Here is a 23,588-nt window from a genome sequence, read left to right on the forward strand (position 1 = left end):
GGCTTGTATCAGGAATAGTGTGGCCAGCAGGACCAGGGCAGTGATCGTCCCCTTGTACTGGGCACTGGTGAGGCCACACCTCGAGTACTGTGTTCAGGTTTGGGCCCCTCACTCCAAGAAGGCCATGGAGGTGCTGGAGCATGGCCAGAGAAGGGCAACGAAGCTGGTGAAGGGTCTGAAGCACAAGAGTTATGAGGAGCAGCCGCTGGGGTTGTTTAGCCTGGAGAAAAGGAGGCTGAGGGGAGACCTTATTGCTCTGCACAGCTACCTGAAAGGAGGCTATAGCAAGGTGGGGGTCGGTCTCTTCTCCCCAGTAACAAGCAATATAACAAGAGGAAATGGCCTCAGGTTGCACCAGGGGAGGTCTAGGTTGGATATTAGGAAAAACTTCTTCACTGAAAGGGCTGTCAGGCCCTGGCACAGGCTGCCCAGGGCAGTGGTTGAGGCACCATCCCTGGCGGTATTTGAAAGATGGGGACACGTGGTGCTTAGGGGCATGGTTTAGTAGTTGGCTTGGCAGTGCTGGGTTAATGGTTGGACTTGATGATCTTAAAGGTCTCTTCCAACCTACACCGTTCTGTTCCATGCAGATTGCCAGCAGCCTCAGTGGCCAAGAGCACCCAACACACAAATCCTACCCCTGGGGTCAATGCTGAGCCTCGGACTGGGGCCAGCACTCTCCTGACCCAAGGATCAGGGACTGGCTGCTGCTCTCTCTCTTGTCTTTCCTTCCGCTCTGCCCCTAGATGACAAGGAGAAGAGAAGGAAACCACAGAAAAATTGCAAAAATCTTCCCATGAACAAGCACTCCCTTGGCTTTTGTCTGTGGGCCAGCAGGCACGAGCAGCAGGAGAGAGTAAAAGGATTTGGGGCTTAGCTTTCCCAAATAACTGACAAGGACAGAGCTGGATTTGAGGTCATTACTGCGAAAAACATCAGCACCAGACCTGCTCTCTGCTGCGTGCCCTGTCACACAAGAGCCAAGGAGGAGGGTAGCAATGGGTATCCTTCCTCTACTGCAGCACACCCCAAGCTTTTTAGGTCAGACTCCCTGAGATGGTGCTCCCTGCCTGGACATCTGAGGTCAGAGCCCTCCCCAGAAACACAAGCCCTGGCGTGGGACCCACTGCATCAGAGCCAGCACTGCCATGAGAGAGAGGAACCACTGCGCTTAATCGCTGTAATTATTCTTCTAGTTGAAACCATTCACTTGGGCTCTAACTGGGCATGTTTCCCTTTTTTTTCCCCCAACATTTTATTCTACAGATGCATCGGTGCTTTATTATCGATAAAATAAAATCCGGGACGTAAGTCAGAAGAAGGATGTTTCATGATGTGCATGATTTGCTACTTGTCTCCGCTCCCCCAGCTCAGTTTCCCCTCCCTCTCCTTCTCCACTACTTATTTAAAGTCAAAAGGTTCAGTGGAAATTGCAGCTATGAACATGCAATTATCCTTTTTACAAGCTAACGAATATCCCATGCATATGTGATCACTATATTCAATTACACAACCACTTAAACAATACCCACACACTAGTTTGCATCTGTATAAAGCTTTGATTGGACACTTTGAAGGGATTGTTTGCTGTGTACCCTGGTCTCCATGAAGAAAAGCAGCAGGACTTTTGCATAAAGCACATGTCAAGTCAGCCATATGCATAAAATGACATTATTTTCGAGAGAACTTGATTTGGAATCAGGAAAAAAATCCCCTGTACTGCACTTTTCCTAAAAAGGAGTCCTGGGGGACGAAAGCTTTCTCCTGAGTGTAATCTTCAAAACTTGAGTTTCCTTTCATTAGGCTGGGAGTGGGAAATATGATTTAGGCTTTTTTTCCCCCACAATAAAATGCTTGTTTCCGCTAGTCTTCCCTCAGAACGGTGCAGTCCATCCAGAGCAGTTGAAGATGAGACTAATCTACCTCCAACACTTCAATAAATAAAATGTAAATGTTTGTCATAATAATGCCTCCATTGTCAGCACCAACCTGGGATTTTTCAACCTCTGACTCCCGGCAATGACCGGCTGAGTAGCAACAGCTGAGTGCTGAAAGAATTTTTCAACAGCAATTTGCTTGTTCCAATTTGCTTTTCAGGGCTGCTGATCAGGATTGCTGGCCAGCCTGTAAAAGGATCTCATCCTATTAATTTGGCCCAGCTTCTCCTCTTGTTCTCGTCATATTTAGTTTCTCCGGTAGTTCCAGTGAGTAAGTTAATTGAATTAGAAGTGCCACCACGAGCTTGCCTGCAGATCTACGGTTTCATGTAGGAAAGCAGCTCTTTGCGGCTGCAGAAACAGATACGCGCACCTGTTGAGAAGGTGAAGAAATGTCTAGAGATGACTTATTCCCCCGGTGATAGCCCCCGATTCTCTTCTCAAATTGGTCGGACAATAAAACTCCCTTCATCTGGCACCGGTTATTCTCCAGCCTGCTCCCTGGACAAACAAAAATGAGATTGAGAAGCAGAATCGATGCATTAGAGCAAGGATTGGGAGTGCAGCGATTTGAAAAGTGATTTTGTAGGAATGGATTGATGTCATTTCATGCTGCTTGTTCTCTCTGTGACTTGAGGCCAAATGTGTCTGTTTTAGCAACGCGAAGGGTTATTTTTCTAATTGCTTCGTCTGGAATCTCAGCTCACCCACTGGTATCAATAAATACAACGATACCAACTGGAATCTGACCTTGTTTCTGCTGGCTTTCAGTTAAGCTCAGGGTTAAGTATGGACACACTTTTTCTGCCAGTAAGTAGATAAATGGAAACAAAATCATAGTTCATGCTTGCTATTGCATTTTTAATGAGGTTTAAGGGTGAAATGCACTCCCGAGTATTGCAGGTGTGTCATCTCAAAACTGGAAGAAACCTTGGAGAAGTCCTACAAGTGGCAAAGTGATTTCATAGCAATTTGAGAATATAATCCTGAGTCCATTTCAAAGCTTTGCACAGCTTGTCGTAGTCATCAGAGGTTTCCCCAGCATGATGTACCTCTGCTCACTGGGACCATGCCAGGGAGCTGCTGTGGCCCGGGCTGCAGACGGGTCTGCTCTGGGCTCGGAGGGGATGGGAGCTGCTGCGGCAGTAAGCTGAGAATGAGCCTAAATATTTGCAAAGGCCAAGCTTCGGTAACAAAGTAATTCCCAACCCTCTTCCATCCCCAAAATTAAGCTACCCTTATCCAGACTCTGAGGAAACATCTACCTAGAGGAGCAATAAATGAAAGAATAAAATAAAAAGGGTGAAGACCAGGATGGCCGAATCCAAGGCAGCAGAGCAAAGGAGTTTGCGATGCTCACACGATATAAGGCTGCAGCAAACCAGTTGCACCAGTGAACCAGTGACCTGCTGGATAACCCACACAACTTATATAATCCCCATAAATAAATGAGAAAAAAAGTCACCCCTTCCTGCAAGGCTGGTTTTTGCAGCTGAAGCGCTGGTTTAGTGTCACCACCGGGGGGCAGAAAAGGCCTTTGAAGAATACGGGCCTTTCCCATAAAAAGTGCAATGTTGCTGAAGTAAATAAAGTTCTTCCATTATTAATATATCCGTGCCCTTTATTGAAATTAGGAGGTTGACCCATTGTACATTACATTTAAAACAGAGCTCTGTGCAGTGGTTTAAGGTATTTGTCCTCTAGAAATGCTGCTGAGGCCTGAAAAGAGAAATTCTCCGCACATTGGGGATGTTGGAGATGCCTTCCGTTTTGTGAACAAACCCCTATTCCTTAAGTAATTAAGCAACAGATTACTAAGAGTAATTAGGAAATAGCTTTCAATGTAATCAGAATAAAATATCATTCTATACTATGTATCTGACGAAAGTTTATTATCACTCAATTTGGGAAAAACAGCCAACAAAACTGATAAATGCCATTCAGATATTTTTGTCTTAAGATATTTCTCATCTTATTTATACTATATATATATGTATGTGTTGTATACTATATATATGTATATGTTGTATACACATGAACACAGACACACACAACCACTGCAGAGAAAGAACACCCCCCTCCACGTTTTTCTTTTTCCTTCAAACACAAGTGATGCAGTTGAGGCATTTTCTGTGTCTCATACAGAATACAAATCTGCATCTCGTACAGATACAACCCAATCATCTTCCTAAATAATTTAATGTTGTCATTAGCTAAATCGAGTCATCAATTATCTATCACCAACGAGGCAGTACAGAGACCAGCATGGGGCTTTGCTTTGATTGCTTGTGGTCACTGTGCCGTATTTGTTATGGTATAACGTCAGGCAGGCAACGGTTTGAGCTTATTTTCAAAGCTTAATTTCTTTCCTTCACTGGCTCGTTGTGGAGTTCATATAGTCAATATAGTAAATATAGAAAATATTTTAAAATCCTCCCTTTTTATTTTACCAAATCATAAGTACATGTAACATTATATTTACCAGAAAGACCCTAAAGCCTTACAGACTATCATGTTACTCCAGATTTTGGCATTTCTTAAAACGGATTTCATTCTTAAACCCACTACACTGTAATGGCTCTTAAGAAGCTGTTACTGTCTCGAGTGCAAATCCTTCTTAGTTTGTGTATTATTGACGTGATCAAGTGCGATGGGGGCCTTCGATGAGCCTTTGGGGGGATTTTGCGGCTCTTGCGGGCAAGGAGTCCTGCACGGAAACGCTTCGGAAATTTTCGTTGGAAATGGGAGTAAATGAGGAGGGGATGCAGGCAGGGTGGGGGGACCCCAGCACAGGCTACAGCCCCTTCACATGCAAGTACTCACCCCGCGGAGCCACTTTTTAAAAAAATCAAAGTATTTTACATATGGGAATAAAACCCCCATCAACTTATCTGAAGGATGGTTTAAAGGTTGCCTGTGGAACACAGAAATGCCCAAATACAGCCCTGATTCTGCAAAGACATATGTACACGGTTTAGCTTTAGGAGGTTGATTTTAATGGATCCTACCGACAAGGAATTTGTTTAAGCTACTGCCTAATATCTCAGGATGGGTAAAGTCCTAAAAGTGGAATAAAATAATTTTTCTCCCCTCTCTCAGGCACATTTACCTACAAACACCCCCCCTAAAATCAGAGCGTTTAGAGTGAAAATCCTGGCGGCCACTTTAACCAAAAAAGAAAAAATCCTGCAAATGATATTGTTCTGCCTTTCCACTTGCAATAAGAAAATCAAGCTTTACGCCCAACCCCGTAATCAGCTTCTCACGGGCTGACCCAGCTAAGCCCTGGATCAGGACCGCGCTCCCGTGGTGCCGTCTGGGTCACTGCAGCATTTTTGCAGTTTACGCTTCTACAAAATGATGTCATAATTGAGCAAAAAGACAACATATTGGCAAATGAATAAGCAAAGGGAAAAAATATATTGCTTCAGATGTCAGGCAGCCACAAATCAGTTGTCTGAAATTTTTTATTTTAGCGAGTGACTTCCGTAATCTGTCGTGATGTGTTTTCCTTCGTGAACGAGTTTTGGCACAAAAGTATTGCACCATGCCTGTACTCACTGGAGAAGTAGAAAAGGGATTTTTAGCAAAAAGCAAGATGAATCCCAAGGAATAATATTGAACAGATTAAAACTGGAAAATGTCATGCGTTATCTGCTTTTTCGAAAGCGGAGATCTTTTACACACACGATGCGCTAATCTGAAATAAGGCGGCAGCTTTGTATGAGCGAGGAAAAACCTGGCTGCAAAACAAGGTCTGGGGTAGGTCATAGCAAAAATCACAGTTAGGGAGAATATCTTGGTTCTGAAGATGATGTCTCAGCCGTTTGTCCCGTTCCGTCAGGACCAAACACCATTTGGTATTCAATTGACTTTCTAACTTAGGAGACAGGACTTTCCATCTTCAAATACTGAAAATAGATTGCATTCTTGGCCCTTCGCTTTGAACGGTTGGGGAGAATAAACGCACACCCTGGTCGTGTTCTAGTGATCTCCCTAATCTCGGTTGCACTTTGTCAGGACGAGGTAACTGGTAGTTAAGTGAAATACCTTAGATCAAAGGGGGATTAATCGCCAACTGAATCCTTGCTGAATAAACCTGTCATTCAAGAAAATTATTTCCACTGAACTTAGCAGAGGATTGAAGGTATTTGCATAACAGGGACCAACGTACTTCAGCCAGGTTAAAAGGTTCAGAATTCAGGCAGTGTTTAGCTTTTTGGCTCCTTTTCCTTTCAGCGGCCCTGTACAATGGTTTTTAATCTGATAATACAGCTAACTATCTAAATGATGTCAGAACAGGAAAGTATTGCAAAGTTTGGCTGAGGGATGGATCAATTTCACTTTCAGTAACTCCTAAATCTGATTTGTTGGAATTTAAGATGTAATCCTTAAAAAAAAAGTCCCTTTAAACCGGAGGACTGTTTATTAACATCCTTTTTTTATTTGACCTTTGTCTTAGAAACACCAGGTCTTGCCTGCTGCCTTACCCAGGGCTCTTTGGGATCGTTTCATACAGGTTTCTACGGGCGGCTGCAAGCGATGCCCGCGGATAGGTGTGCCCACTGCGCGCATGGATCTGTGCAAACACACGCACACAAACAGATTTTCAGGCTTTTTTTTGTTTTCTTTTTAAGCCCGTCTTTCGGAGGTCACACTGAATTCAAATGTAAGTAAGTGAGATGGAGATAATTAAATAACGGGACCCAACAGGCTGCCATCATTTTCTAGGATCAGCCCTCAGAAGAGATTTAAGCACCACAGCCTGGTTCAGGGTTTGTTGTGTGGTTGTGGCAACGATTTTAAACCATATGAATTATCCCTGGTTTATGGCAGTCGCTTTTTGCTGTGACTTTTCATGGAGAATTCATTTCTCGAAGAGAGAAGAAGGGCTCTTCCAGAGCTGTAAGGCAACGGCTTTTTAATCTGCACTATAAAAATTGGGAAAAACAGGTTAAAAAAATGTAGATTTCTGGAGAATGCTTCCTTGCCGTCTCCCTCTCCAGCCTTCCTGGGGTTCATTTGCAACTGCTTCCACCTCTCCTACCTTTTGGGCATATGGAAGGATGTCAAGCTACATGGCAGATGTCAGGTTTCATAATCAGATTCTGACAATAAATGGAATTTAGCCACTTCTGCATCTAGCCTGCGCCTGACGCCATTCATTCTTTCGGTGGGTGCAGTTCATATTCATCGCAAACTCAAAGCATCTTTCAAGTTAAAAAAATCACAAAGAATGGTTATCAAAGAAAATGAATAAAATCCATATTGAGATAATTTTTTAGAAAATGATTGAAGTTTTAACCCAAGAAAGGACTCTTAGAGTTTCTTATAGCTTAGAATAAGAACATGTCAATCACGATTAAGCTTCTGGAATTGGAATCCCTTTGAAATGCAGCTGTTTCTTCTTTAATTGTGGCAGCGGACTCAAAAGAAAAGAAAGGTCCAGCCTTAAAGATGAGTAAGGAATACAAAATAGCTCAGGATTAGTTGTGGAGTTCAAAGGTCGCTAATTACACTAAGGAGTTCCCAGACACAGGGAAAACATTAAACAGGTCACCTACCAAACGGGAAACAGACTTTGACTTCAAAAAAAAAAAAAAAAAGGGAAAAAAAAAGATCCTGAACAGATAGGTTTCTAGAGAAAATCAAAAGCAACCAGCTGATCTCATTGGGAAGAAAATGGGTTGGGTTTAGTTCTCTGCTGTTACGTGTCGCTACAGATGGCATCAGGCTTTCAAAAAAATTATCTAGAGCTCAACCAGCTTTCTAGGAAAGCAAGAAGGGGAAAAGGGGGCAGGCCTTTGCCTTAAAATATCTGAATTTTAGTTGCATTGTGGGTTGTGAGACCCTGAAAAAAAAACCCATGAGGGTTGAGATCTCCCCATCAGCATTTGGCTTGATTTGTTGAGGATGAGGCATCTGTGTGAATGGGTGCATCTTGGATGGGAAGCCTTTTGGGAGAGCCCTGCAGCCCTTTTGCGGGCAGAGAGGTGAGGTTTGGGGCAGAGTGGGCCATCTCTTCCCCTGGGAGAAGCACAGCTCCTCTGTTTTCCAGCTCTTCTCTGGCCCCATTGACTTGGGATGGACTGATGGGACTACTGTCCTTCCAGGCATCCTGCACATGAAGCAGGTCCTAATGGACCAGCACTCAAGTTCCAAGGATGCTGTTTTTTCCTGAAAGCCTCCTGGGGACACACTGTTGGTTGTCCTATCTCCTGGAAGGGCTGCAGGAAGCAATGAACCTTTGGTCTTTCGGATCTGGGTGTGGGTGGAGAGAGTCAGTGGCTTTATTGCCAGTCTGCTCACTACAGAGAGAATTTTTAGGATAATACTTTTAGAAGAACAGAGCCTGTTTTCCCTCAGATCGTGCTCCCCTGCATGAATCATCATCTTATTCCTGCAAAAACTGGCAGATTGGTGCATCAAAGGCTGAAATGAGATTTGTGGAAATAATGAAGGAAAATTCTAGATAATTGAGGAGATGCACCTATCCAAGTGGCCTACGCTGGGCCCATACAGGGTCCTACTTGTGCCCAAGGAATTTTTAGCATTGATGTCAACGGGAGTCAGACTGAGAGTTAAAACTCTCTTCTCTGTTCCCTGCACCTGAATAACTTGGGGTGGCATGAAGGGAAGGGAGTTTAGGAACAACCCCACTTCCCACTGACAGCCATACGGTGCTATAACAGCTCTTCCAAGGAAGTTTGCACTTCCCAAACTGGGATCCACAAAACTCTCATCTAACGCCTCCTTTGGGATTGAGGGCTGCAGGGATTTCCTGCCATGGTGCTCTCAGGATGGACATGGCTTCAGGTGGGCTTGGTTTTCTGCACCCTAAAAAGTGCTGTTGGTAATACCCTGTATTTTGTCCATGTTGACTGTTCGATAAATTCTTGCTGCAGATACAATGTGGTCCAGGTTCAGATCCCAGGCTGAGGACTGAGGAGCCAACGGATGATGGGACAGCAGGAGGCAATGTGGGAGATGGTGACAGTTAAATAAAGTTTGGAGAACTCCGGCCATGGGAAAGAGGGGGAATAGGACCAAATTTCAGTGTGTTCAGAAAGTTGGTAAGTGGGAGCCTATGGGCAGTAAGTCAAAGAGACAAGGCTGCCCGGCGGAGCGGGTATTTTCTAACGTGTTGCCATGCTCTAAAGGATGAGAGGACAAAGTGCTGGCGAAGGAGACAGCAGAAGTAGTGAAGGACAAACATGGGCTTACTCGCAAGCTCTTTTTTGGCTTAAAACTCAGCAGGGCTTGTACAAATAGGACAAAGCGTGGCACATTTCTAGGATAGCGTGAATAGAGGACAACTGACGTTGAAGGTTTAATGCCTTGTTGTTTCAATGTTTACTTGTTAACAAACGGACAAAGTAGTTAACACTGGTAAAAACAGGGTAAAAATGCAGAGGAGGGAAGGGCTAAGTTATGTAGAAAAAGTAGCTGCTTACAAATTATCTGAAGTAACAGGACTTACCCCAAAGTACTTGAGGAACTGGCATATACCATTTTGGAGCAGTCACCAAATACATTGGGATCCTGGTGGGAGAAAAGGGCTTCCAGAAAACTAGAAAAACACCGAATTACTGAGTAGCGATAAGTAACTGTCGGCACAGATTTGACAACATCAAACTGTGTTAGGTGGACTAATTCCCTTCTGCAGTGAGAGGAACAGGCCCTGGGAATTTGGGGGGGACACTTGCTGTCTCACATATGGACACTGGTTTTGCTTTTGACTCTGTCTCCCAATATGGCTGGCAAGCTCAGGATATATGGTCAAGGTGACTGTGGTGGGAAGCTGTAGGAAGATCTAGGGAGATCTGTCCGAAGATATCTGATATCACGGCTGGAATCCGAAGATCTCCAGCCATGGTTACCAGTCAAGGGAAGGTGGGCTTCCTGGTCCTGTCTTGCTTCTGGTACAATTCAAGATTTGGAGCGGGAGGAATGCACATAAGGCACCTGAAGAGATCCCTTTCCTCACCGTGGCACCTCGGTACAACCCTTTGGACACAACTCTTTGAGGGAAAGGCAGGCTACGCTGGGGGTAGCAAGGGGGTGGTGGTGAAGAACAAGGGAGATTTTGGTGAGAAGCTCAGAAGCTCTCAGAAGCTTCAGAGTCTGGACATTTTTCCAGAAATGGGGGCCTTGTGGGTTGGTGAGAATCGCACCAGTGCCAGGTACTCCTGCATTTTTGCTCCTTGTGCATTCAGTGATGACACTGGTCCTTCTGGCCACGGCAACGCACACCCAAGCCACCTACGAGGTCTTTCTGACATCCTTTGCCCCCTTTTCCTCTCACCCTGTATCAATGGCATCTGTTCTCAGATCCACACCTTTGCACCTGCTTGTGCTGCAACATCTACTTTTACTTTTTTTACTTTTTTTTTTTCCTGAGGCATTCAAACCATCAGGGTTTGAATGAGGGCTTCAGCACCTTCAGTAATTACTGCTTCTCACCCACTGCACCCACTGTGAACTTCATCCGTGCAAATTCCCCATTTTCTTCCACACCTTCCACAAAGCGTTAACTAACGCAGTCGGGATCCAAAACATGTTTGATGATGGTTCCCCATCGCCACGGCATTTGGCAATGTCAGCCAGGTTTTACTGTTTAATGGGTTATGCGTTGGATTATTTTAATTTCTTAGAGGTGTGTTACATCAGTTCTCTTTCCCAACTAAATGTGCAGTCTCATCTAAAAAGTTTGTTTGACAGTATATATTTGCTTTAAATTCATGTTAATTAGCATTAGTTACATTACCTGAAAATTTTAATGAAATGAAGCAAGTTCATTTTATTAATGAAGTGAGTTCTATATTAACTTCTTATTTATACCCTTTATTTTGTTTGGGAAAAATGGCAGGTTGGTAAATCCTTCTGCTTATTCTTTTCATGGATTTACATGCCAGTTTTCTTCTAGCCCTCTGAAATGCAATACTAAGTCTGGAGAACTCTTTGGCCACCTCTTTTGAAAGTCTGTGCAAAGCTATCTGCATAGATCTCATACAGTCAATACCTGTAATGAAATTATAAATATAAGCGCTTCAAGCAGCAAGCACTCTTGTAGAAGGAAGAGCCCTCTGCACCAAAAGAGAATTCTTATTTTTTTCCCTTTAACACAGAATATTTTTAAAGAAACTGTTGTATTAAAAACTTGGTTTTTTTAAAGAGCTAAAGGAATGCCACTGACACAGGGCTTAATCACCTTTAGAGCCCACCAGAACTACGCTTAGATACCACCTCTGCCATGGAGTCCTCGGGCTCTTGTGAGCTCTCAATCATATCTTCCTGATTTAGTTTTTGAAGTGTTTTCTTCTCCCTCTTAAAACAGGAAAAATGGTCAGAGCACGTAGAGAAACAGTGACAGTGTCGGGGGAGCTCCCAGGGATGTGCAGAAGGGTTTAGTCATTTATAACTCCTTGGACTCTGGCTTCCAGTGTCGTCTCCCCAGTGTCCCTATTTGCTGCTCAGCCCTGGAGGCACCTGGAACCCCTACGCACATCACTCGTTTCTCTCCATGCCTTGTGTTCTGCAGGTCATAGAATCACAGAATCGTTTGGGTTGGAAAAGACCCTTAAGATCACCAAGTCCAACTGTTAGCCCAGCACTGCCAAGCCCACCACTAAACCACGTCCCTAAGCACCACATCTCCCTGGCTTTTAAATACCTCCAGGGATGGGGACTCAGCCCCTGCCCTGGGCAGCCTGTGCTTTCCTCATGGAAAGGGCTGTCAGGCCATGAGGAAGTTTTTGTGCTTTCCGAAAGATGCAGATTACATCAAACAAACAGAAACATCTAATCTGTCTGTACTTGAAGGCTGTGAGGAGGACATCATCTGACCACGAGAGGGAGAATTGAATCATATACATTGTTTATTCACATATATTTCCATCCCAAACCAAGCTCACAAGGAGTGAAAGGTACCTCAGTCATGATGGACCTGAGTTGCTAGTCATCTAGTTTACTAAGCTTACTAAGTTTACTACTAAGTTCACTACTAAGCTTACTTTACTAGTTTACTACCTTACTAAGATTTATGAAGCATCCACGAGAACGGGCCCTTCCTCTTTCCAAAAGACAAGCGTAGCCATCAGGCCAGGAGAAAGGCTTCATCCGACTCTTTTTTCACCAGCGTGGGTGTCCCACAGTCGCTGCCCGAGACCGTTGGATTAAGGCGTGTGCCAATTTAACCTGATCTGTTCTGCGGTCCAACTCGTTCGTGGGTGCTTTCCAAAGAACAGGGCACGTGCTGCATACTCAAGCCTGCCAGAGAGACCTCAGCCGCACGGTTAAAAAAAGGCAGACGCAGCCTCCTTTCCCCACTTCTCTTACTGTAGAGCTGTCCCCAGGCAGGGGCAGAGCACTGCAGCAAGAACGTGCTAGAGTTATAATCCAGAGGTTTACGGAGCAAACCCTTATAATAAATCAAAACAGGTGATGGCTTGCATGAAGCTGTAGAAAACTGCTGAGGGCTAGAAGAGAAACATCACCCATCCCCTCCCTCCATCCAGGCCTGCAGTGATAGGTGTGCGCAAAGTCAGCAGCAGCGGCAGCCCTCCCTTCCCGAGCACCGCAGCTCTCCTAACCCCGAGAGTTAGAGACAAGAGGGAAACAAAAAGGAACGTGATTTGGGAAGGACCCCCTGCTCTTAACTGCAAGGGGATTCTCTTCTAATGTGCTGTGAATTTGGGCAGTCCCACTGTTTCAGAGCATTTCTCGGGGAAATGCTGCGAAGAAGAAAAGCCGTTCCTCCACGGTGCTGCTGTGCAGAACAGACAGCTCCCACCTTTCTCAAGGGGAGGTGGAAAGCAAGTGCCACACACTGAAATCCTGTGGTGGGTGCCCTAAACCCTTCCAACAGAGAGACCCCCTCTCCCCACTCACAGTGTGGTGTCCAGGCATGCAGACAACGGTAACAGGTAGGGGCCGGATTCTGGGCAAAATCATTAATGCACTTTTTGCCTGCGAATCAAAATGGACACATCACCCGTGTGAAATGGGTCATAGCATAGCTGTTTTGTAAGTCTGCATAGCAGCTTCAGCTGAACGGCATGTTTCACATGAATTAATCCACCCTTTAGAACATTTAACCAACCGATTACTATCTCAATCTAAGCATCTTTTAAATTATAGCTTAAAACTTTTCTCCTTACATCATCACTGATCTTATTTATCACACAGCGTAGTTAGACGAGAGGTACGGCAGGAGCAGCCGGCACGCTCGGTTGTTATACGGCATTCTTCTCTTCTTTTGTGCTGCTCTCCAGGTTCTCTCAAGTTTTTCACCAGCCTTTCAGAATTTCCTCATTTCCTGATAACTTAAAGTCCATTTCCTGCGTTCCTGCAGATATCAATCTTCTTCTCAAAATCAGAGGTCTGCCTCTGTAAACTGAGTCCTTTTCTTTTGCGCCTGTTTTTCCAAGGAAAATGGCTCCGTCGTGTTTTTTGGAACCTCCATCAGACTTAGCTGGTTTTGCCTGCTCAGAGCTAGTCTTGTGATCTGAGAAACCAGGTTCGCACCTCTGGATCCTCATGCTCCCCTCTCTTAAAATTTTTGTTAGTTATTGACTTGTATGTATTCTGTACGCATCTCATGAAAATAGCAGAACTCTTGCTTTTAGCTGTCCTGTTAATCTGCGGTCTAATCAGATTCTTGTGACTTCATGACAGGAACAAGACACTGAAAGCTTTCACACCCTGTGAGCTCTTTGGTTTAGAAAACCAGTGGAGTAATTGGGAGTCCTGGAAGACGCCCAATTGTACCAGTCTGTATCTGTATCACTAGGTACTTATTTTGTACCAGTTAATGTTAGAAGGGAAAGTAAAAATGGACACCGTAAGTACATTTCAAACTGTCTTCTCTAAGCTGTTGCCCAGGACTAAACGATTTAAAACCAACTTATGTTTTTAAGAGAAGTGACTTCTTTTGCTTTTCCGCAACAGAAATTTTTAAGCAAATATACAAAGTACAAGTGCTGGAGAATATTTATTTTCACCGTATCATGACATTACTCTCATTAGCTGTCTGTTTTGTTTAAATACAAAAATCATTCGCAAGCAAATTGGTCAAATAAGGTTTTGTACACCATAGGTGCTGGTGCTTTGGAATTCCAGATGTAGTAATCAGAAGAAATCAGCTCCCGGGCTAAAAAAAAAAACAAAATAGGCAAGAAAAATAAGAATTACAGGGTGCCTTACAATCAGACATTCCTTCATGCAACTTAAGAGACTACTAATCCATTCTTACGAGTTTACAGAAAAGGTATAATAGCCTCTTTAAATTGTAAGACTCTTACTATTATTTGAAAATCGTTTCTGATAATGAGACATTTAAAGTCTCCGCTTCAATCACCTTTACTAATGTATCAGTCATGAGCTTAAAATTCAAACAGAGGTTAAGTCAAAAGCAGGTGGGTGGCTTGGATTTTGTTCAATGAATATAAATCGCATACTCAATATAAAACATACAGTATGAAAGTGTTGCTTTTTTGTATTACAATTTAGGACTGAATGTGACCTGTCACAAAATTAACAGTGTGGATCGCAGTTTTCAAAAGGCATTTACAGACTTCTGCTAACATGACTGACAGAAGTTGCAACAGATAGACAGCAACAAATAAAAATGCTTCCATTAGACAGTACTGCTGAGATTTAATGAGTGCCTACTGTGTTCCCAATTAGTGTATTTTTGGTGCAGACTTGGAAGTAGTCATGCATTAACTCAAGAATAAGCAGATTTGGTTTCTGCTCCACAGATTCAACGTAGAGCCACATCCACCAAGGGATGTTGGTGTCATGACACCAACAGCAACAGTCTCACCTTGCATGCAGGAGCCGAGTTCTGTGCCTGGGTATTGCCAATCCACACATCACGTCTGCCAAAAGTGTCCTAAACAAGGGGCCAAACTACAGAGAGGATTCTCCGCCCCCCTCGTAAAAGTTCTGCCATTATGCAGAGCGTAGTAAAACATCACAGGGCGAAGGGGAGAGAGCCTGACTTTGTAACTGAGTAATAAGAGCTTTCATCTGAAAGGGAGATGCCAGTCCCTACTCCAGGGACGCTTTAAGCATCACCAAAAAAAGAATACAAAGCAGAGAACAAAATTTCTGGGATGTCCCAAGCAAACCAGGAAAAAGCTTTGTCCAACTTTAGCTACAAAATTTTAGTCATTGACATCCAGTTCATACAATACACAGTTTCAGTTAAATAAACGACATTTTTAGCAACTCACATGCAGTAATTTTGGGTTTTCCTGGTACAAAGATCTGAATAGAATGCTGGTCTACATAACATCCAGTAAGTGTAAAGTCTGGGATCCTAAAATACAGCTATAGAAAGAGAGGAGAAACATGATCAGATGCATATTGTCATGCTTGCTGTGCTAATACTGGCAATGTGTTACATGCTCTTGGTGTGCAAACGTACTCCAAAATGACAGAATGTCAAATCCTGTAAGCAGGAAAACAGAAAACTCCATGCTGAGAACAGAGAGGCTAGTAATTATGTCTGATTGAAAATCAATGTATCTTCATAGCCAATTTAAGATAATAAAAAAATGACTACTAAGGTCTCCTTTCACAGAGCCTGCGACTTACTTTTACATAAGCAGTGTTCCCAGTGCAAACATAATCCGTTGGGTGCTCTTTGCCTGCAGCGCCAAAAGACACGGTTCCAGTCAGAGAAACTTCCAAAGATTTAGGGAACTTCTGTCCTGAAGCCAGAAACAGCATCTATAAGAAGTTATACAGCTGTGCCTACACTATACAAAACCAACTGGGAGAGGAAGTAGGAGTGCACAGGGGTATTCTGCTTACCGATGACCCAAACCAGTAGGCTCTTCTCTCGTGACAAATCCAGTTGGCCATAACTAACTTTGTATTCTAACTGAGCGATTGGGCCCCTACAGTATGACAGAGAAGAAATAAACCCATTGGAATTAGTATCATTCAGTATTTATTAACACCCATTTTGTTAAAGAAAGCAACAAAATGCCGAAAGACGTTATTTATGTGCATACAGACAAATCATACCTATCTGAGCACACCGCTAATTTATGAAAAGAAATTACAGAGCAGGAGGAAATCACCATGGTCTCAACCTAGTAATCATAAAAGAGCTGTTGATATTTTACTGTCTTTAGTTCACTGATAGTGTTTTACTAACACCATGATCAGCATCAGCAACTTTCTATCATATCATCTTTAAATTTTCAAGATAATTATGTGACAGTGTAGTCACGGCAGTTGTCAGAGAGGCTTAAATGGAAACTATTGTTTTAATTTTAAATAACTATGTTTTTGATAAGCTGATCTGTAGCTACGATTAGCAGTTTTCAGGAACTGGTAACCCTGGGTTGGAAGCGATCTCAAGACTTAATCCACCGGGAGGATCGTGGCAGTGTTTCATGTGAAAAAATACCGCAGGGAAACAGGATGCGCAACAGAAGTATTCAGAACATTACCAAATATTCTGGTATAATTCTGTATTCTGGAAATTACAAGAATTCCAAGGGGACTTCCCGCCATCTGCAAGGTCGGTGTGCACTGGTAGTACTTTGATGGAGGATAATCTGTTATATTGACTCCTGACAGGTTCATTGCAGGAAGATCACGGAGAAATGGAAGAAATTTATTTAGGATTTCTTTATTCTTACCTGTTAAAAAAAGGTATTCGAGCTTCACAGTACTCAAAAGAATTCTTTATGCTTTCATGAAGCTTTAAATTAATAGTTATTTTTAACTGTGATCCCTCTTCAATGAGTTGATAACATCCCAAAATTGGTGGAACAGGAACCTGGAAAGAACTATATTCATTCTCAAGATAAATTTAACACCATCATCATAAGATCAGTTACATACTGTTTTAATTGCTAAAGTACTTTTAAAAAGAAAAACCCATTAATTGCTGACTGGTTTTGAACAGTATATGCCAAACTCTTCAGGCTGTTTGTCATACATAGGTTTGGGGTATACGCACCTGACATCTCAGGTTGGATTCATTTTGTCTAATTCAGGCACCTAAGTGGTTCACTTAGCATAATAACAGCAGCCATGCCAAGCTGTCAAAGGTACTGGCACCTCCTGAACATGACTCAGATGACTCAAGTCCTGAAGTGCCTTCCAAGCAGTTTATTATATTTTATATATTTTTTAATAATTTTTAAATTTATAATTTTATAGCATTTTACTTGCCTGAACTGGACTGAAACTCATTCAGACATGTTCAACAACATAGGTATTTTTATTCCTGTTTGAAGATGCAAAATAACGAGGTTCAGGGATGTTATTACCTGGGAAGTGTAGTAACACAAGTTGAATGAATCTGAAGGAGGAATGAAAGGAAATTTGTAAGGTCCGTTATACACAGAATCATCCAGTGGCTCGGCACTACTGGACATCAGCATGGCAGGGTCAACGGAAGTCACACAATGATGGACCACAATATCTTGGAGTGGAGGACCATTAGTTGGGAGATTCAAACTGAGGGTTACGTTTGGTGCAGATCCCTCTATATCACACTGGAAGAAAAGAAGTCAAGAAGTTATTCTAAAGTATCTCCCTCAAGTCAGAATTAGATGTTAAAAAATTGAATACAAGCATTAAAAAAAAAAACAACCACACACTAAAAAGTTTCAGCTGGCTTCAAACATTAGCACTGACAAATACTTTCAGAACAAAGTCCCTTTCCCATTTCTGTAGCCTTTCCCACAGCAGGGCTAGCGCTGCAGTCTTAGCTAAATGTCTCTTAATTGACAGGTACCCTTTAGCAAGAAAACAGCAGATAAGCAAGCCAAGGACTTACTGTATAACTACATCATTATGAATGTTACATAAACACACTTGGCGATAGTCTAATTAATTCAGTTACTTTTACAACATCCGCTTAATGGATTCAAGCACGCTATTAATGGCCACTGCGGTCCCATGTCAGCTTTCTCACAGCAACCATGTGCGGCGCATCCATTGTCTCGTCCCTCCGTGTGCCAGCTCAGCAGCACACGATTACACCAGGGCTTTCTTCTTATGTAAGGGCATCCACGCTGCAAGATGACCTAGAAACTTGTCCCTCTGAGAGCAGGAAGCTGTTCACCCACATAATCCCTAGCAGCATGGCTGGTGGGAAATAACCCAGTCTTCGGAAGCGCAGTACTTCAGTTGGCTTCCTTCGGAGATGAGTATCCCACCTCTTGCAAATAATTAAATTACCATGATCCTCTTTATTAGGTCTTTCTCCTCTTAAAACACTGGTGGTTAAAAATGCAGCGTGCTGTGATAATATAGTGTGCTTCCTAAGCATAATTCAGGACGAAGAGCGTTACATACATCAACTATAGAAACCACAAATTTTAATGTATTTAAAAATTATTATTGATCTATTTAGTCAATATTCCCCAATTTTTAGTATTAAACAATGAAAACCATTGTCGCATACAAAAATGTTCAAAATAATTATACAACCAGCTTCTTTCACCAGATTCTGTATCAACAGTTCTTATGTCAGCCAAACAAACTGCATTTGTGGATTGAAAATGTTGTAATCGAATAAAGTAGGATAGAAGATTAAACTTTCATTTGGTAGGAAAATTAATTAAAAATGCTCAAGTAAAGACACTTGTAGAAGACTCATTCAGAAATTCTGTTTCTACTTATTATTTAACACACTGCTTATTAGATAGCTGGAAATAAACTTGGTGTTACACTACCATTTCTTAGTCTCTATATGCAAAGACTGTATGAAATGATTTCTCCCTATTTCATTTAAAATAAGAAAAATTTGGGAAAATACACGCAATGTAGCTACTGCTGAAAATTTAAGTCCCATAAAGTGTTACTGAAAAAATGCATGGAGCATGCAGGAAAAAACCAGTAAAGATCAAAATAAAAAACACTGCTAACGCATCAGTCTAATATGTAATACTTTGTTACGCTTTGAAATATTACAGTATTAGAAATTCACTGATCACATACCAAAGTAAAATGCCATGAGTATTTACTTTCCCCAGTGTGCTTGCGTGAAAAATACTTTGGCCAGACTTGCACACATAAAATGCTCTCACCTTGCAATTTACAGCTCCGTAAACTTGCCATGTGTCCACAACATCTCTTTTGTCGTACTGCATACACTTGACTTTTTCAGTGATGCAGACATTAACCTGAGGTTTGCCTTTATACGTGTTGGATCTCCAAGCCGGTTGATTCTCATCTGTAGGCATTTCCTGAATGTCATCAAACGAGCTGTTTAAGCTGCGTATGTTTGTGTTTAAGGGGGTGCCAAGCGGACAGGCCTGTATAAGCAAATTTCGAAGCTGGCCTATTTTTGCATTCATCTCGGCTTCATTTTTCCGACTTGGAGAGATGTAGTCCACAATGCCTAACAAAAGAGCCAGCCCTTGCGAGAGCCCACTAACAGTGAGGAGAGGCGGCCGTGGCTCCAAGGTCTCCTCAACTAGTGGGAGACACGCATAGATCAGACCACTCTTCTGAAAAGCAAGCACGGGCCAGAGATCCCCTCCTTCGGTGCGAACTGAATATACTGATGAGTGATTGATTCGGGTACAAGTATCTCGATGCTCCACAAAAATATGGTCATCTATGAGCCTCAGTTCAAAAAGCAAGGCTTTAAGAAAAGCGCTGTCAGATGGTACAGGCACATGTGTTGACCCGTTGAAGGTCTCTGCGCGTATTTCAACGGTGGGGAAACGTCTGTGAGATGGAAATAAGAGCGTCTTAGTGCTACTCATCTTTTCCCACTCAAAATATCATACTAACAGAGTTCCTAGAAGCAGAACCATGCAATCCCTTTTCTGGCTGTCAGAGAATGCAAAAGCATTACAAAAATCTTTGGAATATTGATATAATCAAGGATGGGTTTCTTCTAGGTATTCAAATAACTCCCAAAGGCCCCCCTGGTCCTAAAACTAACCTTGTTTAAGTGGAAGCCAGCAGCATCCTAACAGAAACAGTGATGGGATCAGAATCTAAATCTTTGTCAATAAAACTATTTCATGAGTAATTAGGGTTCATTCTAGCAGGTGGATTTTTACTGGAAACTTTGAGCAAATACATTCACTAATTTTTTAAATAAAATGTGAATCTGTCTGTCTACCCTTTCTGTTGCACAAAGGTATGGGATGTTTAAAGGACACTAACGAACCCAAGTATGACTCGCACCAGTGCAGCGAAACTTCAACAGCGAAAAATTTCTAAGAGGCGAGATCACACTGAAGACAAGTTTTCAGACATTTAAGAAAATGGATGTCCCATGTAACAAAACTCAATTACAACAGCTTTTTGCCTATATATAATATGCTACTGCTACAGCTTTGCTACTCTACTAAATACTCTATTTATGAGACAGTATAATGCAAGTTACTTATATACAGTTTTTTCACTGCTGTTCTGAGCTCACACAATTGATCTGCAGCAGTTGCTTCAATTGATTAACAAGATTAACTAGAAATCTTTACAATATTGTAAATACAAAGATTTCAGTGTACATAAGTCCATTTTTTCCAGCAAGAGCTGCATGGTTTTTTGGGGGGGAGTGAAATGGATTCCATACTGGAAGTGCAATATATGATATAAGTTGTGACGACTGCATCATAATTTCATTTTTTTTACTTTTGAGTACGTAAGATGTAATCATGTTACAAAGACACACGGTTTTGTATATTTTAAAACTGCTATGTTGCATCAACTTATATATTTCATTTCAAATTTCCTAGAGATAAAGTTTGAGAAAAATCATACTAGCTGTTTAATGCTATGTCTGGGATTTTTTCTTCTGAAGCAGTATTATTTTTTAAAGGAGAGAGGGATGAATTTCTTCTCAAGCTAACCTAATTCTATCAAGAGGAACTGAAGAGTTGTCTTTTAATAAATAGCCGAGAAAAGAAAAATTACTTCCACTAATGCACTGGTTTTCATCCCTTTTTGGAACTACAGACTCCCCTGAGTCTCTCTTACATTAAGTCTGATAACAGGCTAGCTTTTCTACATTCTCTTTCATGGATTCCACAGACCCTCAAGGTGCATATCACAGGTTACATGCCAGGCAACTGGTTAAATCACTTTATGAATCACGTTGTAGCAGATCTGTTCTCAGGCTGCATGTTTGTTCCCACTCAGAGCCATGCTTACACACAAACATGGGAGAAAAAAATGCGGCGATACCTAAATGCCTTCATTTATTCCCCTTTTTACACCATCTTTTTAAAGACATATTGACAGGCTGTTTCTTAAATTGTGATGGAACTTTTAATCCCAGCAATGTGGTACTTTGTTTTATCTAGGACCTCCATATGTAGCGCTCCCCTTCTGCTCCTCAACACTTGCATGGTTCTTATCCTGTTGCCTTTAAGTCCCAGACCTACACCATCTTTCCTTAACGAAGTAGCAGACACTCTTGCTGGAGGCAGCTACACTTCCTCAGGCTTATTTTCAGTGACTGTGCTTTTTTGTTTGATTCTTAATCAGGCAGCTAGAGTTGTTTTTTTCTTTTTTCCAGTAAGGAAAAAGCAAGCATAGGCAGAGAAGCCAGAGCTACGAGACCTGTAAACAGGATACAGATGACAGTAAAACGCCTCCCTGCAGTCTCACATCTATTTTGAAGGGCAAAGAAACAGACTGGTTTTGCAGCTCGAAAATTTATGAGGACTTCCAGAGCAAGGCTGTTGATAAGAGGCTACATGTAACCTTGGTGAGCTTCTCTTATTTTTGGTTGATGTTTCCAAAACAAAGGAAGAGGTGATATTTCAGTCTAGTTTTGTCTTACTTATGTCCCAATCTGCCTGCTCCATTTGCTGAAGCTGTCCCCAGGCCACAGCAATCTTCTCCTCCCACTGAATCTTCCCAGCTTTAGCTGAGTCATTAGACGACTAGTTAGCCCTTCAGATCTCAGTTTTTCAGTATTCCCTTCTAGAAAGCGATGAAAACTTAAAAAGATGAAAGTTTCCAGGGATGAATGAGCTTTGGTGATTCAAGAGAGAGACCATACTTGTTGCCTGAATTAAGTTATGATCAGCTCAAAAAAAGTGGAATGCTTTGATGTCCCAGATGTCTTCTCCGAGGTTAAAGATCAGGGCTCACGTATCTCCAGCTGAGTGCATAAGTCCCGAAACCAACAGTTTCCATGTGATCCGGCATTCTTTATATTGTCTGTGCGCTTTGTTGAATTTAAGGTCAGTTAGGAGGATAAACTTGGGGTTTCCACAGCCCTATTATTTCCTCTGGGAACTTGAAAGATCTAAGTCTGGAAATCACTTGAAGTATCAAGTATAGTTTGCCCTTTTCAAAGGGGTGCTATTCCTTGTCTCTGCCACTTACTGTGTGACAAGTTACTTCACATATCCCTGTCGCTAGCCCCCCCCTCCCTCCATGGTGATTACACTCTCAGATTTTTAGGACAAGGCTTTCTCTTTCTCTGTGTTTGTAGAGGGGAGGCCTCATCTCTAGTCTTGTAAGTAATACAAGGACCATAATACTAATCCTAAAACAATCAGAGGAATGTCCAATGTAGAGATCTGTCTGCACCTGAAGATGGAAGATAGCCTACTTGCTCTTTTTTTTTTTTGCCTCCTTCTAGGTTCTCTCTTCAGTTTTACTGAATACAGACTACAACTGTGGGTCACGTCTCTTTAGTCAGGTCTCAGTATTTTTCCTTTTCCTACCCCCCAGTTATTTTTCCTTTCATTTTTGGGAACTGAGTCCTCTGAAATCAGAGAAGAGTACACAGAAATGGCAACAGATTTTGCCAGACCACCAAAAGAAGCCTGCCGAGCCCGAAGTCTTACTTAAAACTCTGTAAGAGTTCTGTGTACAAAGTCCCCCTTTGGTTCACTGACTTAAAAAAACTATGCAAAAATTAAAATCAAATGGAAAGTTAAATTTCTGCCTGAAAATACTGTACTTTTAGTACAAGTACGGAACAAGATGAAGAGAATATAAGAAAAATACATGCTTTCTACTTTGCCCATAACACCACTTCATAATCAGTGCCTTGTCCTCTTCCATGTAAGGACAGGGAAGAGCTAGGTAACATCTTTACAGTAACTAACAGAAAGAGGAACAGAGAGAAGAGTCATGTGCAAAATGCAGAAGCTGTAAAAAAATATTTAGGCGGTCGCGAAAAGCACGTTATCTGCACCTAGAAATTTTCAAAATCAGGTTCAGAACCGTACAGCGGCCGGCGGCGCTGTGAGGACCGAAGGGGTTTATCAGGCACCAGGCTATTTTGGTATTTTTGCGTCTGTTTCGGGGCCCCGAGGCAGCCCCGGCCGCTCCGAAAACACCGGCGCCCTCCGACGCCCACCTGCCGGCTGCCTCTCCCCTTTCCCCGCCTCACCGAAGCCCGACAGGGCGCGCAGCCCGGGCAGAGGCGGCCGGAAAACCCCCGCCGCGCCCCGGCCCCCTGCGGGCCCCCGGCCCGGCCCGGCCCGCGGGCCTGCCCAGCCTTCGGGCCCGCGCCCGCCTCCCCGTCCCCACACCGCCGCCGTTACCTGGAGAAGAGCACGGTGCCGCCGGTCGCGGGGTCGTGCCTGAGGAGCCACAGAGCCCGCAGGGCCATGGCGGCAGCGGCGGGAGGCTGAGGGCGGCCGCGGCCGGGGAGGGGCCGGGAGCTGCGCGCTGCGGAGGCCGCCCGGCGCA

The 23,588-nt window shown here is 42.9% G+C and overlaps 1 protein-coding gene across 2 annotated transcripts; it reads right to left on the bottom strand.

Annotated features, from left to right (window-relative positions):
* Positions 1 to 13,910: 13,910 nt before the first annotated feature.
* Positions 13,911 to 23,575, bottom strand: AP5M1 (adaptor related protein complex 5 subunit mu 1). Of its 2 annotated transcripts, XM_087748065.1 has the most exons (8): positions 23,441 to 23,575; positions 19,001 to 19,646; positions 17,234 to 17,461; positions 16,598 to 16,737; positions 15,759 to 15,844; positions 15,540 to 15,655; positions 15,176 to 15,272; positions 13,911 to 14,088 (listed from the first exon to the last, which is right to left on the bottom strand). In XM_087748065.1, the coding sequence occupies exons 1-8, from the start codon at positions 23,506 to 23,508 to the stop codon at positions 13,991 to 13,993; spliced, it is 1,479 nt and encodes a 492-aa protein (XP_087604191.1). In that variant the 5' UTR covers positions 23,509 to 23,575; the 3' UTR covers positions 13,911 to 13,990. The 2 variants fall into 2 exon arrangements, 1 of the variants encoding a protein (XP_087604191.1); XR_015702409.1 differs by lacking the exon at positions 13,911 to 14,088 and having other exon boundaries at positions 15,540 to 15,674.
* Positions 23,576 to 23,588: the final 13 nt, after the last annotated feature.

Source organism: Nipponia nippon, unplaced genomic scaffold (genome assembly GCF_047370975.1).
Source record: "Nipponia nippon isolate SJK-2023a ecotype South Korea unplaced genomic scaffold, ASM4737097v1 scaffold_11, whole genome shotgun sequence".
In the NCBI taxonomy this organism is placed as follows: Eukaryota; Metazoa; Chordata; class Aves; order Pelecaniformes; family Threskiornithidae; genus Nipponia; species Nipponia nippon.